The sequence below is a fragment of the Poromitra crassiceps genome, assembly GCF_964638095.1.
Source record: "Poromitra crassiceps genome assembly, chromosome: 26".
NCBI classification, from domain to species: domain Eukaryota; kingdom Metazoa; phylum Chordata; class Actinopteri; order Beryciformes; family Melamphaidae; genus Poromitra; species Poromitra crassiceps.
Window position 1 is genome coordinate 12,678,116 of NC_139640.1, and position 17,852 is coordinate 12,695,967.

The 17,852-nt window shown below is 48.6% G+C and overlaps 1 protein-coding gene across 1 annotated transcript; it reads left to right on the forward strand.

The window, feature by feature from the left end:
- Nucleotides 1–1,155: 1,155 nt before the first annotated feature.
- Nucleotides 1,156–3,236, forward strand: fabp10a (fatty acid binding protein 10a, liver basic; the record flags this gene model as incomplete). Its single annotated transcript, XM_083661285.1, has 4 exons — nt 1,156–1,222; nt 2,090–2,262; nt 2,874–2,963; nt 3,186–3,236. The coding sequence occupies 4 exons, from the start codon at nt 1,156–1,158 to the stop codon at nt 3,234–3,236; spliced, it is 381 nt and encodes a 126-aa protein (XP_083517411.1).
- Between the last annotated feature and the right edge of the window lie 14,616 nt (nt 3,237–17,852).

The following is a 17,852-nucleotide window of genomic DNA, read 5'->3' on the forward strand; positions in this document are numbered from 1 at the left end:
TTTTACGCCTTTTGTCCCGCGACGGGAGGTAGTAACAGCGCCGGGTTACCTGGCAACCCGCCTCCACTTGAAAGGTCGTCGCAGCGAGCCGGAAAAGGTGCGAATGGTCAGCTCATTCATAAAAAAATGACGGGGGAAATCACCTCATGTGATCAAGAAAGTGCAGTAGTGAAAGTAAAAAAAAGTAGCCTATACAATCATGACTGCAGGGACGCCAGGAGGAATGCTCTGTGCGGTTAGGCTTTATGCTCAAACGATGTTGACATTAGTTAACGTTAAGTAGTCATGTGCATTTATAGCCTATACTATTCCCCCGACGAACGTTATGCAGACTGCAGCTGTTTGATATGCGGGCGGTCGTGTATCGTTCCAATTTTAGTAGGACACCATATCGATCTGCCCACCCACCATGCGAGTTGTTGAATGAATTTGTTCATCATACAGTAGCCAGGCTACACTAACCTATGAAAATATTCATATTCACTAGGAGGAGCAGGAAATCCCTCCGCTCGCCTTTCAATGCGGGAGCAGGGGATTTCACCTGAAAGTACAGAGCAGCACGGTAATGTGGCCGTGCTGCTTGGCTCGTGTGAAAGCAATTTCTGTGGCGAGGCGGCTGCCTTTACGGGACTCCTAAACGGCAATTTTTGCGCGATCTGTGTATGAAAGAGCCTTAAGACAAATTCCTCGTATGTAACTTGCAGACTGACAATAAAAGTGATTCTGATTCTGATGTCGCAAGTGAACAACTTTTGCTGTCGATGATACAGGACAGGGTATCCCCTCCCTGCGCGGTATGTACAGTACACGGCAAATCTGCACATAAGCATAACTTTTCAGCCTCTAACAGAGATCCTGAATTATGGATGATGTGGGGTGACAGTTTTACCATCCAAACCCATCCTCCATCTTTGGTGGTTAGCTGGGGTCGGACCAAATGGAGTAAGTGAACTCTAGGTTGTTCAAACAGTTGGGATGACTCCAGAGGCGGTTGTTACTGATTAGACAGACACAGCCATGTGCCCTCCTCTCTACCTTCAGCTATAAGAAGGCTTGGTGGAGCTTTGGAATCCTCCACATTGTCTTGAGCTTTACACGGCCGTCTCAGGATCTAAGCCCGCCTCAGCAAAGGAGAACCCAGACCTTCTAGACGACATGGACTTCAATGGAACATGGCAGGTGTACGCTCAGGAGAACTATGAGGCGTTCCTCAAGGCCATGGGTGAGCACGCCTCCTTAGGGGTAATGGAAAAAGCAGCCAGGGTATGGTGGAGATGTCATGTCGGAAAAAAACATTAACTATCTTTGGTAGGTAAAAAGAAATGGGCAATTTTTACTTAGGTTAGAGAGTTATTATAAGATCATAGACAGCATAGTTTGGCAGTGAAGTGAGCATTGGATAAGCCTAATTTGTAGGCTCTGATATAGGGATGTTCATTTTGAACAATTTCCATAATCGAAAATTGGGAGAATTAATGATCAATTATCGATTATCGATAGCGTAATAATAATAATAATAATTATTATTATTATTACATTTTTTTTTTTTACTCTGGTCTCTGGTAATAACGTTGCGCGTTCTCGGCCAGCTATAATGGCGATGCCGCTGTGTAGTAAGAATATCAGACACTAGCGCTGTGGCCAGGTAAACAAACATGTTACATGTCAGGTTACATGATGTAAGGCAATCGGCGTCTTCCAGCTTAGCTGACAGCACAAGAGTCAAATCAACAGGCCTTAGCCTCACTGAGGTCCGCAGACCGCTGGGTGCGTTTGTTTGTGTCCCCGGCGCATGCCGGTGTGAATTCCCCATGTTTAAAACAGTTTTGTTGGCACAAAGGCCCGTGCCCAGCCAGAAAACTAGAGACTATATGAAGCTCCACCTCACGTTAGTCGGCTGTGCAATGGAGTGGGGCGAGGAGGAACGAATTCCACCCAAACCTAGTCCGCAAATTTTTTTTAATGAATGAATTAATAATAATAATAATAATCGATCAAAATTCCACATGATCTAATCAATTCCTTAACGATCAATTATCGATTTTCGATAATTGATAAACATACTTTGATACTCTTCTCTTGCTCCCAGCACTCCCAGACGATATCATCAAGGTAGCCAAGGACATCAAGCCCATTACTGAGATCCAGCAGAACGGCAACAGCTTTGTGGTCACCTCCAAGACGCCTGGAAAGTCTGTCACCAACTCCTTCACCATCGGCAAAGAGGCTGAGATCACCACCATGGACGGCAAGAAGCTCAAGGTGTATAATCCTAATCTACCTCATCAGCCTACATCAATGATATATCAATGGTTATTAGGGGTGTCAAAAATAATCGATTATAAGATGCATCGCGATGTGGATGTGCACGATTCTGCATCGATTCACAAATGTCAAAAATCGATTATTAAAATATATATATATATATATATATATATATATATATATATATATATATATATATATATATATATATATAATGGAAGTACATGCAGTTTATTTTAATTATGGATCATAATACAATGCAATTCCAAATGCACTTTTATTTTAAAAGTAGCCACACAGTGAGAAAAAAGAAAGTGAGAAAAATAAATCATGTATTGGGGAAAAAAAGTGATGCATCGATTTAAGATGCATCGAGATGCATCGATAATCGTAATCGAATCGAATCGTAGCCCTCTGAATCGTAATCGAATCGAATCGTGAGGCCAGTGAAGATTCACAGCCCTAATGGTTATGATATTATTATGATACATTTGTTTTCACTGAGTAAAGATCATTCCCTAAAGAAATTTATTTATTTGGTTGTTTATGTATTTATTTATATATTTATTTTTGGAGCATGATATTTATTGTGTCCTTCTGACCCCCAGTGCATTGTCAATATGGAGGGCAGCAAGATGGTCTGCAACACCGGCAAGTTCTGCCACATCCAAGAGCTCAAGGGAGGAGAGATGATTGAGGTATCTCTTAAAGATCACACACACACACACACACACACACACACACACACACACACACACACACACACACACACACACACACACACACACACACACACACACACACACACACACACACACACACACACCTCTAAGTTAATAACTGTTAAATGATTAACAATTCAACCTAACTGTTGGCCACAAATTAAATGTACGTCTCCTGTTCCCCTTGTCCCATTTCAGACTCTGACCATGGGCTCCACAACACTCATCAGGAAGAGTAAAAAGGTGTAAACCTGGCAGTCTGAAAACCATTGGCTATTTAAATAAAACTGTTTCTTACCAAGTGTGGTTTGTGTCATTTTCATCACATGTATGTATGCTATGTTATCTGTGCATCTGTGCATGTATGCCATGATGTCACATGCATTTCCTACTAATGTTGGCGCTTTACAAGAATATACAGCTCATTGGCTGTTTTTGTCATTTGATTGTAATCACCTAAACTGCTTGCTTGTGCACTCAACCGTAGTGATGTCATCTTTGTTCCAGTAAAATGCTTTACAATTACAGATGTGTTTGTCAGAAAAAGTTGCATCATCATGTCAGTGCATTGCATATATATATATATATATATATATATATATATATAGATATATATATATATATATATATATATATATAAATTGGATTTATACAAAATAAGCAAAGCTATTCTGGAGACTGTCTACAGGAGCCTTATTGAAAGTATTTTGACCTTTGACATGTGTACATGGTATGGGAATCTAGGAGCTAAGAACAGAAATAGATTGTCCCGAATTACAAACATGGCAAGTAAAATTATTGGGAAAGAACAAGAACAACTTGGATGTACTGTATTTATAAAACACGGGTGGCACGAAAAGCCAGACAAATTGTGTGTGACCCTGTACATCCCCTTTTTAATGAGTTCACAAAACTGCCCTCTGGACGACGCTATAGAGTTCCTGCAGCAACCAAGAACATCTACAAAAAATCTTTCATACCAAACGCAATAAATCTGCTAAATTCATAAACGTCAGACTCATCCACATCAGAACCATGTCCGTTATCACTGTCTGTATTGTGCTGTTGTCCTGTTGTCTTGTTATATGTTGTATTATGTACCCTATCATTTCCTGTGCTGTGTACTGTGTCTGTGTACTGTGTCTGTGTACTGTACTTTTCATGTGTGCAAGCAAACCTGTGAAGCCAAAGACAAATTTCCACATTGTGGACAACAATAAATTGAATTGGATTGAAAATGACGTTTAAGTTTATTTGTCGTTTGAATGTATCTCATAATTTGATTATCATGCTGCTGACTCAACCCAGTTTCAGTAGTGTGAAATACCAATTGTGCATTTGGAAACACTGGTATAGTGCCTTACTCTAGTGTTCTGATTGTTTTATTTATTTTTTTGTTTTAAATGTAGTGTTTTTTTTTCTTGCTTGTGTGTCTTCTTATTGGACCTTATGTGTCTGTCAATAAAGAGTTGATGATGATGATGAATTGAATTGAATATATATATATATATACATTATGGCAACACTCCCATTCACTTCCCTGCATGGCAACACAAAGGAATCACTCACCTTCATCACCTATTTGAAAATAACCAATTCATAACCTTCAACAAACTAATCCAGAGGTACAGAGTTGGGAGGCATCAGCTCTTTCAATACCAGCAAATTAAATCCATTATCAAATCTAAAATTAACATAACCAGCAACAACCCACTCAAACCCTCCAAATGAGGCGAAGAAATGGTGAAGATCACAGACTCAAAGAAAATAATCTCTAAACTTCTAGCCAACTCAGACAACTCTTAAACAATCCCAACCTCACAAGGGGAAAATGACCTGGCATCCCTCCCGACCCAGACTTCTGGATACAAATATGTATAAAAAAAGGCAAATTTGCCTTTTTTGCATGTTTGAATCTGTTTTAGCCATATTTAGTGGAATATCTCATTTTAAACACACCAATGTTATTGTCTATTGATTGAATTCCTCCCACACTCACACCACTGACTTTGTTAAATAAAGTCATTTTAAGTCACAACTGTAAAATAGCTGATAGCCCCTATATCCCAAAACACAATTTGTCACTCATTGAGCCAAGTAATATTATGTCCAAGAAAGCCTACAGTGAAGCCACTTCACAGACAAGCAGATGGACAGCGACAGGCTGTCACAGACAGCACTCTGTCTCCCTCTCTCTCTCAGACACACACCAACACAGCACCATGGACAGTGCCATGTATTTTCATTACAGTTCTGTTTCATTCCTTCCTGATTGCCAGTGGCAGTTTAACTGTGAATAATGATCTCGCGCTCCGCGACAGACGAGTGTTTTTATACCAACGTAGTCACATACGTGACGTGGGGCACCTGCGCATCAATAAAGGTGCGCCGTGACCCACCATACGTCATCTTTGATCTTCTCGCAACCTGCGTGGTTCGACAGGTGTGCGGCTCCGGAGCTCCGTGATTCGGATTCTCCACTTTGATCAGAGACAGACGCAAAGGAGAGGTAGGTACACGGCCTGAAGGTGTGTAAGTCAGCCATTCCGATCAGCCTGGGACTTGAGAGTCAGAGTGCAACGGGGTTGTCCTCTAAGGCTGTGGGTGGCTGCCTACCACCTCTCCCCTGGTCGGGAGGTAGCTCCGTTACAGGGCTGCCTCCGGCCTAGGCGGCCGGCCCTAGCCGTGGGTTTGCGTGGCACGCTACCCCCGTCTAGGTTGCCTGGTCGGGCTTGTATATTGCCTATTGCTACTAAAGAAATAGGCAAGTATATTATTGTAGCGATTATATTGCATAATTGTGTATATATTATTATGATAATATTGTATTATACTATACTATATTATACTATACTATATTATATTACGAGATTCTAAGCTGTATAGCCTATAGCCTTTTGTACAATTAGATTGTATAATTGTAGAGGATTATATATAATATTGTATTATATCATACTGTATTATATTATATTGTAAAGCTAGCTTGTTGGGCGCGGACGTGTCCTGGACGGTGTCCCAGGGCCCGCTCCGATCTCCCAGCCCGGCCCTTTCGCCGCAGTGCGGACGTGTCCTGGACTGTGTCCCAGGGCCCGCTCCGATCTCCCAGCCCGGCCCTTGTCGCCGCAGTGCGGACGTGTCCTGACTGGGTCCCAGGGCCCGCTCCGATCTCCCAGCCGGGCCCTCGTCGCCGCAGTGCGGACGTGTCCTGGACTGTGTCCCAGGTCCCGCTCCGAGTTACGGGCTTGACCCCCTGTGCTCGTTTGACGATGCTGGCCTGTTCCTCCTGTGGCGTCGAGCTGCACGTGGAGGATGGCCATGAGATGTGCCCCAGCTGCCTCGGGGTGGGTCACCTCCGGGAGGCCCTGACGGACCCCTGCGTTAATTGTGGTATCCTGCCCCTCCGCGTAAGGGAGGAGCGGTTGTGTGAGGTGGAAGGCTGGTTGCTTGGTCACCGCCCACCCCTGGTCAGCAGCCCTAGGCGGTCTCCCCGCAAGCGGCACCAGGGGGAGCGCAAGGGGGAGGACCACGGAGGGGAGAGGGTCTTACCGGCCTTGGCTGAGGTGACCCTCCCACCATCGGGGGTCTGCACTAGGTCTGCCGCTGCCGCTAAGAAGCGCAAGAGCAGGACGCAGACGAAGAACCGTAGTCCGCGGAAGAAGGCGAAGAAGGAGACTTCCTCTCGCCAGGACATGGTGGCCTTGCGAGCAGAGTTGGAGCAACTCAAGGCTCTGATGGTGCCTCCTGCGCACCCAGGTTCCTGGGCGGGCGTGGCCAGGGAGGACGCGCTGTCAATGGCAGCGTCGAACACCATGTTCCAGGACCGCGGGGAGTACCGCGAGGAGGAATATGACGACCCCGGGGAGGATCATTCCCCGGAGCGGTCGGTCTTGGCGGTCATAGGGGGAAGCACGGAGGCCAGGGACGGCTCAGAGACTTCCCTCAGGAGTTCGGCGTGCACCGAGCGGGGGGTCGGTGCCCAGCCACTGCAGGCAATACTGCGGGCAGCCCTGGCTAGGGTCGGCCTGGACGACGTGACGGCAGTTCAGCCGAGCAACCCACTATTTAGGCGGGCTCCGTCAGAGCCGCCCTTTGAGGTCCCGCCCTCTCCCGCCTTTCTGGAGGCACTGAAGAGCTGCTGGGCAGACACGGAGACGCGGGGTCGCCATGCGAAGGATGGCAGGACCCTGGCCTCCATGCGGGATGCGGCGATACACGGCCTGGCCCGCATGCCCCCAGTGGACCATTGCATAGCGTCGCTGGTCCTCTCGCCGGACGCCGCGCTGGGGGACAAGGCCAAGTGTCCTAGCGCACAGTGCCGGGTCACAGATGACCTGCTAGTGAAGGCGTAGGAGGCGGCGGCTCGGGTGGCTCGGATGGGAAACTCCCTCTCCGTGCTCCTCCTCGCCCAGTCCCAGATGATGCAGGCGACGCATCAGGGGGCGGAGTTGGGACACACACATGAGGCGGCCCTGCAGGCCTTCGGGTTCATGTCGAGGGAGCTGGGCCGTGTTATGTCCACCCTGGTCGTGGCACGTCGGCAGGTGTGGCTTGCGCAGGCGCCTATGTCTGATGACTGCAGGCGGGCGTTGAGGACGCTCCCGGTGGTGCCCGGTCAGTTGTTCGGGCCAGAGGCAGAAAGGGCCCTGGAACGGAGGAAACAGTCTAACCAGGCCTCATAGGCCTGGGGTCGGCGCAGCAGAGGTGCAGGGGCGGCCTCGGCCTACGTCTCGGGGAGACGGAGCGAGAGGCGGGAGCCACGGCACTTGCGATACTGGGACTCGCCTGGGCAGGCAAGAGAGCATGGAGGCGACTGACAGTGGACGTCAGCCCAGGGGGGTGCACCCCCCGCCCCGGGGGCGTGGGCGTGGGCGCGGCTACGACCGGCGCCCCCCCAGAGCCGCGGGAGGTCCTCCAGGCACAGCCTGAGAGGTCAGGGCCGGCGGTGGACAGATTCACACATCAGCACCTGGCCTGTTGGGCGGCCCATTCACAGGACCCATGGGTCCTGGACACCAGGTCCAAAGGCTACAGGCGGCAGTTCCACCGCCGGCCCCCACCACCTTCCGGGGTCAGGATGACCTTCGTCACGGACCCCGCAAGGGTGCAAGCTTTGTCACAGGAGAGAGTCAAACTCCTGGACAAAGGGGCTATCACACCACTGAACCCACGTATACAAAGCGATGGGTTCTACTCCAACTATTTCCTAAGGATGCGGACAGCAGCTGCAGCAATCACGCCCCTGGGGCGGCGGCATCTGCGCCCTCTACAGATGTGGTTCAGCAGCCTCCATAGGGATCCTCGACTTCACAGGTGGGTCAAAGTCAGGGTCACACACAAACCTCTTATCCATCTCCGCCGCTGGCGGGACAGACAGCACGTTCCTGCTGCACGGGGTGCCTCTCGGCTCGGGCACAGCACGGTGGGAGGTCGTGACAACGGGATGCCTCGCCCCAGGGTTGGGGGGCGGTATGGCAAAGGAAGTCAGTCCAGGGGGTGTGGTGCCCTCGGTGGAGGGGGCAGCACATCAATGTCGTCGAACTGCAGACGATTTACTTGGTGCTGAAGCACTTCTTGCCTTCTCTAAAAAGCTGGGTATGTATATATATAACACTTGGCCGAGCAATCTGCTATATGCGTTCCCTCCGATCCCCCTGATAGGGCTCACGCTTCACGGAGTGAGGTCGTCGGGTCGCAGGGTTCTCCTGGTGGCCCCCAAGTGGCCAGCCAGGCTGTGGTTCCCGGCACTCCTCGGACGGTTGGACGGGGAACCATGACAGCTCCCAGCGAGAGTTGACCTCCTGTCCCAGCTGGACGGGGAGGTTTGGCATCGGTGTCCGGCCCACCTTCAGCTGGGTGTGGCCGTTAAAGGGGACCGGGCGCTCCTGACGGGCCTCGGACCCTCTGTGTGCGAGACGCTGCGTAATAGTGTCGATAAAAACTGCGTTTTTACTGGCAGTTACAACGGCCAAGCGGGTGGGGGAGCTCCACGCTCTTTCCATTAGCCCGACATGCCTTCGGTGGAAGGCGGATGGCTCGGGGGCGACTCTGTGGCCGAAGGTGGCGTTCCTGCCCAAGGTCTTGTCCCCGACGCATATTAACCAGGCCATAGAGCTGGAGGCATACCATCCTTCCCCGGCTGGCTCTCAGCCAGGGGAGAGCGACACTTCGTTATGTCCCGGGCGGTGCGGCTTTATATCAAGGCGACGCAGACCATCAGACGCTCAGAGCAGCTTTTGTCTGCTACGGCGGGAAGAACAGGGGACAGGCTCTGTCCAAACAGAGGCTGTCCCACTGGATGGTGGACACAATGAAGCAGGGAAGCCTGCGCCCTCTGACATTGTTTGTCATTCGACCAGGAGTGTGGCCACATCCTGGGCTGCGATGAGGGGAGTGTCCCTGGCGGAGATCTGTGCGGCGGCTTCATGACAGCACCCGGCACATTCTCCAGAGTCTACCGCATCAACGTGGCCTCAGAGTCCACGCTGGCGGCGGCAGTCCTGTCATTGGCGGCGATGGACCAGTAGGTGAGTGGGTTCCTCGTGACGCCGCAGGTATAAGTCATCCACAGTTAAACTGCCACTGGCAGTCAGGAAGGAATGAAACAGAACGTAAGTTACGGAGGTAACTATGGTTCTGTGAATTCCTGGATGACTGCCAGTCATGCAGGTCACTCGGAACCTTCGGTGCGAGAAGATTCTGAGATGACGTATGGTGGGTCACGGCGCACCTTTATAGATGCGCAGGTGCCCCACGTCACGTATGTGACTACGTTGGTATAAAAACACTCGTCTGTCGCGGAGCGCGAGATCATTATTCACAGTTAAACTGCCACTGGCAGTCATCCAGGAATTCACAGAACCATAGTTACCTCCGTAACTTACGTTAGTGACTGTTGTTTATGCCAGCGGTTCTCAAATGGGGGTCCGGGGACCCCCAGGGGTCCTTGAGGGGGGTTCCAGGGGGTCTCCAGCCAAAAGGGGGGTAATTTATTTGAGCTATAATTCCATTCATAAGTAACACAATGACTATCATGGGTTTTATACACTTTCTGTAATCAAACATCTAAAAGCATCAATCTTATTATATGGGGGGATGGTGGGACAAAATTCTATCGAATGGGAGTGGTCTAATTTTTGTAATTAGGGGTCCTTCACGTGAAAACATTTGAGAACCACTTGGTTTATGCTGCTTACTGATATTTAACCGATCCACAAACGCTGACAGCCAGGCTGTTATTGCATAAACATGGATTTCACCAATAATTTGCTCCAACAAATGAATACAGTTTGACATCATCCCCATACAGCAGCAGCCATATAGTCAAGCAACACATACTAACCCACACAACAACAAACTACAGGCTATGGCAAGCCTACACAATGAACCAAGCACACACGGCGGTGTACAACACAACAAACAAACAAAAGCCCAGATAGCCAGCATGTATGTATGTATGACAACTTGACAGGATAATAAATGATTATTAAACAACACTCACCAATGACGTTTTCATCCAGCAGGCAACAGCTGTTTGTTTAATCCAATCATCCAGGGAAATTGGAATCCATTGAACTGCCCAATGTCAGCCACCTCCTTGTCCTTATCAAAGTCTATATCCTTCGTTAGTAAGCTGAGGTTTGAGAGTCTGGCCCCCTTAGTTCATGGCATGCATGACCCGAGATCACTTTTCATTCACTTCAGGTGACTGAAACGGCTCTCCACCTCCACCATCATGGCACTTTCTCCCAAGTCTGACATGTCAACAGCCCCTACTACCTGGCTGCTCCAGCTGCACGTCGTTAGCTGCCGCAGCTGCGTGGCCCTCCTGCCGGGCTTGCTTCGCCTGGTTTGGGCCCGGAGGAGGCCGCGGGACTCGCCGGTCGGAAGAAATGTGTGAGCGGGACACATGAGGCACAGCTACAGCTGCTTTTTACGTCCTTTCTCTTTTCGCTTGAACGCACCGGTCTTTTTCTTTTCTTTTTCCCCCATTTTACGCGAGCTATCTTGTCAGAGACAAAGAAACAACACAACAACACACACCGGAGTTTGCTGGGGAAACCCAGTCAGAGTGATGATGTAGTGCATGGTCACGCGCTAATCAACAAGCAGAAAAAGCAGGGTGTGATTTTCACACGGCGCACTGCACTTTTCGACAAGAATAACAAAACAAACCCCAAACGAAAATTAAAAACTAACTTCACAGCGTTTTAGAGGACAAGTTTGCGAACAATGTCATGTGTTTACCTCGGTGTTTCTCCCTCAAAGTTGAATCCATGGATGGAAAGAACTGGATAGGGGACGTGCCACGCCCACCCATGCATTCGGACGGAGCTTCTTCTTCTTCTTCTTCTTCTTCTTCTTTCTTATGTCCGGCAGTGTAAGCGCTCCATGGCGTATTACTGCCCTCCTCTGGTTCTATACTTCAACTACGCCCACAATTAAGAAAAAAGTAAATACTCGTAAAAATAAAATAAAAACCATATTATATCCTCTGGTACAACTCTGATTCATGCAGAAATGTCAGCACTGCCTCTGTGATCAGCTGGTGGTTCTTATTCTTCAGGCCAAAGAAAGATTTTAGAGAGAAAGAATAAACTCCTAAAACTGTTAACCTCTTATAAAAGATTTCCCTTTCTTTCCTATACCTTCTACATTCTAGAAAAAACATGCTTCACAGTTTCAGGCTCTCCACACTCACACCGCCCATCTGGATGTTTTCCCACAATGATTAAGGTACTATTCAATCCACAATGTCCAAGCCTCAGTCTACATATATTGACCCTATCGCTCCTAGACCCATAGCCGGCCAAGTTGATTTTGACCTGAGGCTGCAGAGATAAATAGTGCCTCCCCTTTTCCCACTCAGCTTCAACTCCTTTCTTGATCTTCTCTCTGAGCTCAACTCTTCCCATTGAAATACTTATAACTTCTTCCTTTTCCAGGCTCTCCTTTGCAAGGGAATCAGCTGTCTCATTTCCCTCAATTCCCAGCATGCCCCGGAACCAGTGGTGTATAAAGTACTCGAAAACCATACTTAAGTAAAAGTAAAGATATCTTCCCAGAAAAATAATTTGGTAAAAGTCAAAGTCACTCATTAGAATATTACTTGAGTAAAAATCTTAAAGTACTTGATATTTTCTGTATTTAAGTATCAAAAGTAATTTTCTGATATTAAATGTAGTTAAGTATTGAAAGTAAAAAGTAAATGCTGCAAAAAAAATCAAGCAAAAGACATGCCTGGGCTTGAGTGGAAGTCTATTTCTTCTTGACTTTTATAGCCGCTGGCAAACAACGTTATGTTGCATTACAGCCACCAAATGGAATGGCGTGTGGATGGATCGTGATTAACGTAACTTGCAAACTAGGAGCACTGATTCATCAAACTGTTTGCAGGCTACGCAATTTCTTCTGATTTTACTTTGTAACTAAGATGCTTGGGGGAAATGTAGTGGAGTAAAAGTATCCATTTTATTTGGGAAATGTAGTGGAGTAAAAGTGAAAGTTGACAGAAATATAAATACTCAAGTAAAGTACAGATACTCAGAAAAAATACTTAAGTACAGTACTTAAGTATTTATACTTAGTTGCATTACACCACTGATACTGTGTTATGCTATGTTGTGTTATGTGGATATTCATGCCTGAGTGCGAGCAACTGTAACTTGTCCCAATTTCCCCCCGGGGATCATTAAAGTCTTTCTGATTCTGATTAATGAATTAATTCTCAAATTATATCTGGAACTACAAAAGAAAAAGGAATAAAATCACCTTATTAACCTAACCTAAAGAAAAAGGTGGGCTCAGTTTTCCAGACTTAAAGACTTACTTTCAAGCTACTCAAGTAGATATTATAATGAAATGGCTGAATAAAGGAGTAACGACTAAATGGAAATTAATCGAAGAACAATCAGCATTAATAGCAATTGGAACACTACCCTACATAAATCGAAATGAAATGCAAAAATACAGTGGAAATAATATATGCTTAGAAAATACATTAATAAACTGGAAATATATTCGCAAAACATATAAATTAGACAAAGATTGCATATATTTGAGAGAAATTGAGAAAGATCCAGAACAGGCCCAAGAGGAGGCCCTCCAAGCTAGAGAGCGGATCACCCGCCGCCTGGAGAGGAGCCGACACCTGCGGCAAGCTGAGCTGGCCCACCACGAGGCCCGGGTTCGTGCCCGGCTGCAAGTCGAGCAGGAGCACGTAGCAGCCTGGCCTCGCGCCTGTCTGCTTGCCGGGGACCCGGCAGTTCCACCTGTGCCTCTCACCTCCCACGACCAGGGTCAGGTCAGCACGGCGGCTCCAGAGCCAACGACCCAAACTACGGAACCCACTGTTCCAGTGCCAATGCCACCAACACTCCCACCTAGGACAGAGGTCGCCGACCCTGAGCATGCAATACAGTGCAACGGGGCGGCCGACCCCGCCACTGCGATACCCCACACTCAGGTAGGCACGGCGAAAGTTGGGACCAACAGCACAGGGCACAGCCAGCCGGACGGCGTCAATCATTCCCACAAGATAGCTGGACACGACAGCTGGGACCCCCCCAGAGGGTGGGACCAGCCATCTCAACTACCTATTCCCAGAATTCACCTCCTGGCCCTGCCCGGGCTCATGGAGACAACTCCAGCCAAGACCTCTAGGGAGGCCAAGAAGTCCGAGCAAGTGGAGCAAGTGGACATGCCTTTGCGGATGGCGAGGCAGGAGCCCCAGATGCTTCACGGGGCGGCCGTCTCCCTCATCGTCTCGCCGGCAATTTGCCCAGAGCAGACCTATTGCACCAAGAGAGCCTTTACGGAACCGAACCTTGGTCTAGGCGAGCAACCTTACCCCATCACCGCCCTGCAGCAGGAATCCCGCCCGAGGAATTTGCCCCTCCATCAGTTCGGGAGGATCCATCTTATCCTGCTCATACAGCACCGATGGAAATGGGAACCAGGCTGGGATGATCCAGTCCTACCCGAGACACTGCTGCAGGCCTGGGAAGAGTGGGAGGACGACCAACCGCAATCACAGGTAGCTGTTGTGGTCGACACTGCATGGGGAAGGCCTCTTCCCGCACTCACCACCAGCAGTCGGGGTTGCGGATCCCCCTTCCCCCTTCTCAGCCCAGATCGCTGGCCAAAGACACCCCGACTCCACACGACCGCGGATAAGAGCGAGGAGTTGAAGCCAAGTTACGGTGGCCCCAGGTCGGCTCCCCCCCTGCCGGAGGAGTGCACGACCGTCGGTGCCCTCAGTGAGGATGCCACACAGATCCACCCAGACATAAATGACTTTGCTATCTACATGGCTCGTCGTGAGCTTGTGACCTCTGGGATGACCAAGTTCGATGACCGGCCAGACAATTATTGGGGTTGGAAATCGACCTTTGTGAATGTCATACAAGGGCTGAAACTCACCTACAATGAAGAGCTTGACCTTCTAACTAGATGGTTAGGCCCTCAGTCATCGGAGCAGGTTAGGAGAATCAGAGCTGTTCATGTCAGTAACCCTGCTGATGGGCTCAGGATGGCGTGGATGCGTCTTGATGAGTGCTATGGGTCACCTGAAACAATTGAAAAGGCTCTTTTGGACAAACTTGAAAGGTTCCCCAAGTTCAGCAACAAAGATCCCCTCAAATGAAGGTGTGATGCTGCAGTACCGCGCCGCGCTGGCCGCTGCCGGCCTCCACGAGCACACCGAGGACAACTAAGTGCCTCCCCTCCGCACTGCCCCCTCCTGGCTTTCCTCTTCCTTGTCTACCTTGTCATCCACCTCAATCCATGGAGGGAGGGTTCATCACTTTGGCCTATAAGGGGTGGGGGGGGGGGGGGGGGGGGGGGCTACAAATTCCAATCATCTGCAACCAGAGCTGCACTGTGCCCCCCCAGCACTGTCTGTAGTTTTTGCCCCAAATCCATTTGGACCATTTCTCCATGGTTCTACCGCCCCCTGCTGCCCCTGACGCCGCTGCATTCTGCCTTTCCCCCATATCTCCCCCTTATTCAAAGCCCCTCTGCAGGAGGACGTGACCCGATAATGTGTCTGTTCTCCTGCAGAGGGCGCGTGTTCTCACATGCTAGAGAGGATGGAGAGGGGCGGACTCTCAAGGTTACGCACGCACGCACACGCCCCGAAAACTGACAGCAAACGACCCCCCGTCACATATGAACCCTGGTCCCTCCCAAGCACTGAGCTCTGTCCTGGAGGCCGGGTCTTTGACTTTGGTGTGGAGGGAGGGGAGGAGGGAAAAAGCTCCAAAATGGACTAAATTAGATGAAACAAAAACAGTGCCATGCCCCCCCCCCCCCACACACACACACACACATGCACACGCACACACACACACACACACATGCACACACACTTGGTTGTAACGTAGCAACATAGATCGGAGTTGCGCCGCATCTCTTTCTCTGCTGCGTCAATCAGCCTGTAATGTAGACTCTCTAATGGTCACATCTTGGAAACGGGCTCCAGTAAAGCTGGCTGTCATTGGGTGGGTGGTGGGACTGCAATGCCCAGCTTTTCCTGGCTGTCGGGGCACCCACGGGTGTCTGTAGCACTACTGATATGACCGCCGTACCACCCTGCACTACAACCAACCAATGGACAATCCGGCCCGGTAGAGGTCGCGTCTCACAGATACGCCAACCAGGACGATTCTTTTTCAATAGAAATGACTGGTTGTACGCTTTCTGCCAAAATCTCTCTTTTTTCTCTCTCTCTCTCTCTTCTTCACACACATGAGTATCCGAATGTTTTAAAACTGCCCACCACCACAACGGCTTCACCAACGACTCTTCGCGTCGACTGTATTCACCGGTTTCGTTCCCTCCGCCAAACGCTCGCACCGAACCACGCAGCGAACATCGAGTGACAAAGTTTACACGCCAATCGCCTCTGGAGGAGCGACCGCTGCGGCTCTTTTGGTATCTGTAGAGACTTGCCAGGTACCGGAGGACAGGTTAGGCCAAGTTGAGGGACCTTCTGTTCCGCTCTGCTTCAGATTAGCTAGCAGGTCGCTTCAGGTCGAAAGTTTCTGTCCTCTTTCCATGGAGAGTCAGAATCGCCAGAAAGGACCCAAATCACATTGCCATTTTTCGATGCCGTCGAGTCGATCGGACGGGTAGGGTTTTAGGCCGAATCCAGAACGGGTCCTCCAGAGTTTTCCCACACCCCCACTCCTCCCTCCAGATTTCACCCACTGGGTGACGGAGGGGAACCCACATCACTGCAAACGACACAATTTCAAAACGAGGAAAAAAAAACTACAGCATCCATTCCGTCAGCTCATCTCAACATGTTGCCTTACTTGAATCGTTCTTCTTGATGATCTCAGACCATCGTGTACAGAGCTGCTTTAGACATGAACCTAGCCAGACCCGCGCACACTAAAACCACTAAAAACCCATTCCAGTGTTTATTCACCCTGAGCGGACGTGGATCTCCGATCGGTTTCCCCCCCTTTCCCAGTTATCGAGTGCGAAAATGTTCTTGCACGCGCAGTTGGAGTTTACCGATACCATGATACACGCTTTGCAGGTTTGTTGATATTCTAGTTATTATGGTTGTCATGCTTGACTTTTTTTTACGATATTTCGTTAGTTCACGTTTAACAACTGAAGCACAACTGGGTTACGACCGTCTGCTCACCCCATCATTCAGGAAAATTGCGTGAATTCCGGCACCTACGACAGAAAAACCCTGGTATAGCGATTGTTTGAGTCATTATCCCTTTTTCTTCTTTTCCTCCATCCTTTCAGAATTAGTTTGTTAAAATGCAAACCAGTTATTTGTACCAAATCTGTTCTCCCCGCTTGGCCACAGATTGTTCCAATTCCAGAAAAAACGTGCCGTAATACGAACTGTGAAAGAAAAGTGCCGAAAACCCTAATCGAAAAACTTCCTCCTGGGTCCGACAGTGCTTCCTGGGGAGATCAGAGCAGTCTTTGTTTACATCTTTATAAATAACCGCATCCAAGCTCCGACGTCATGTTTTTTTTGCCAGATATTATTATGATTCTAATTATTGCTATACAGGTCAGTCCAAACCCCCTTGTGCTCCGTTATCTGTGAAACAAACAAGTTGGCTGTCTGGTGATTTCTACTTGAACAAAAGAGCGTTGATGCTTAACGAGTGTTTCTGAATGAGAGAGCGCAGGCTGCCATTGTATATTGCGAGTGATGGGAGGGGGAGGGGGAGGGGGGGGCGGGGGCAGCGCACGAGCCAAATGTTGCGATGTTAAAAAAAACAAAAAAAAGCAGAATGAGAGTATTTTGTTTTGCTTTGCCTTTTTCACTGTTTTCCCCCCGACTAGCTCTCTTCTTTTAAACTGGCATCTCCGTACCAGACGTGGCAATCAGGCATCCATTACCTTCTGTCCTCTTGCCCTTTATTTTATTTTTTACTTCCTCTCCTCTTCCTCCTCTCTCCTCTTCCTCCTCTTTCCTCTTCCTCCTCTCTCCTCTTCCTCCTCTTTCCTCTTCCTCCTCTTTCCCCACTTATACTTAGTACATGTCCATCGCTCAATTCCTGGAGGAACTGTCTTTTCTTTTCTTTTCCTCATTCCTGAAATGTTCACAGTCTCTGTTTTAAGACATTGGACGTAGTTCAAGTTCAAAGTTCAAATTGGACGTAGTTCAAGTTCAAAGTATTTAACACAAACTTGATTTCGAAGTAGTCATGTGGATGCTTGGGTCATATACAGTATGTACAAAATGCTGAGTGTGTATTGTGTTATTATTTTCCCCCTTTTTGATTTCTTTTTTTACGGTTAACTTTTGTTGCGTTAAGACAGCTGTATAAAGTGATGCATTAAACTTTGCAAGCAGTACCATAGTAACATATTGTGGCATTTATTTAC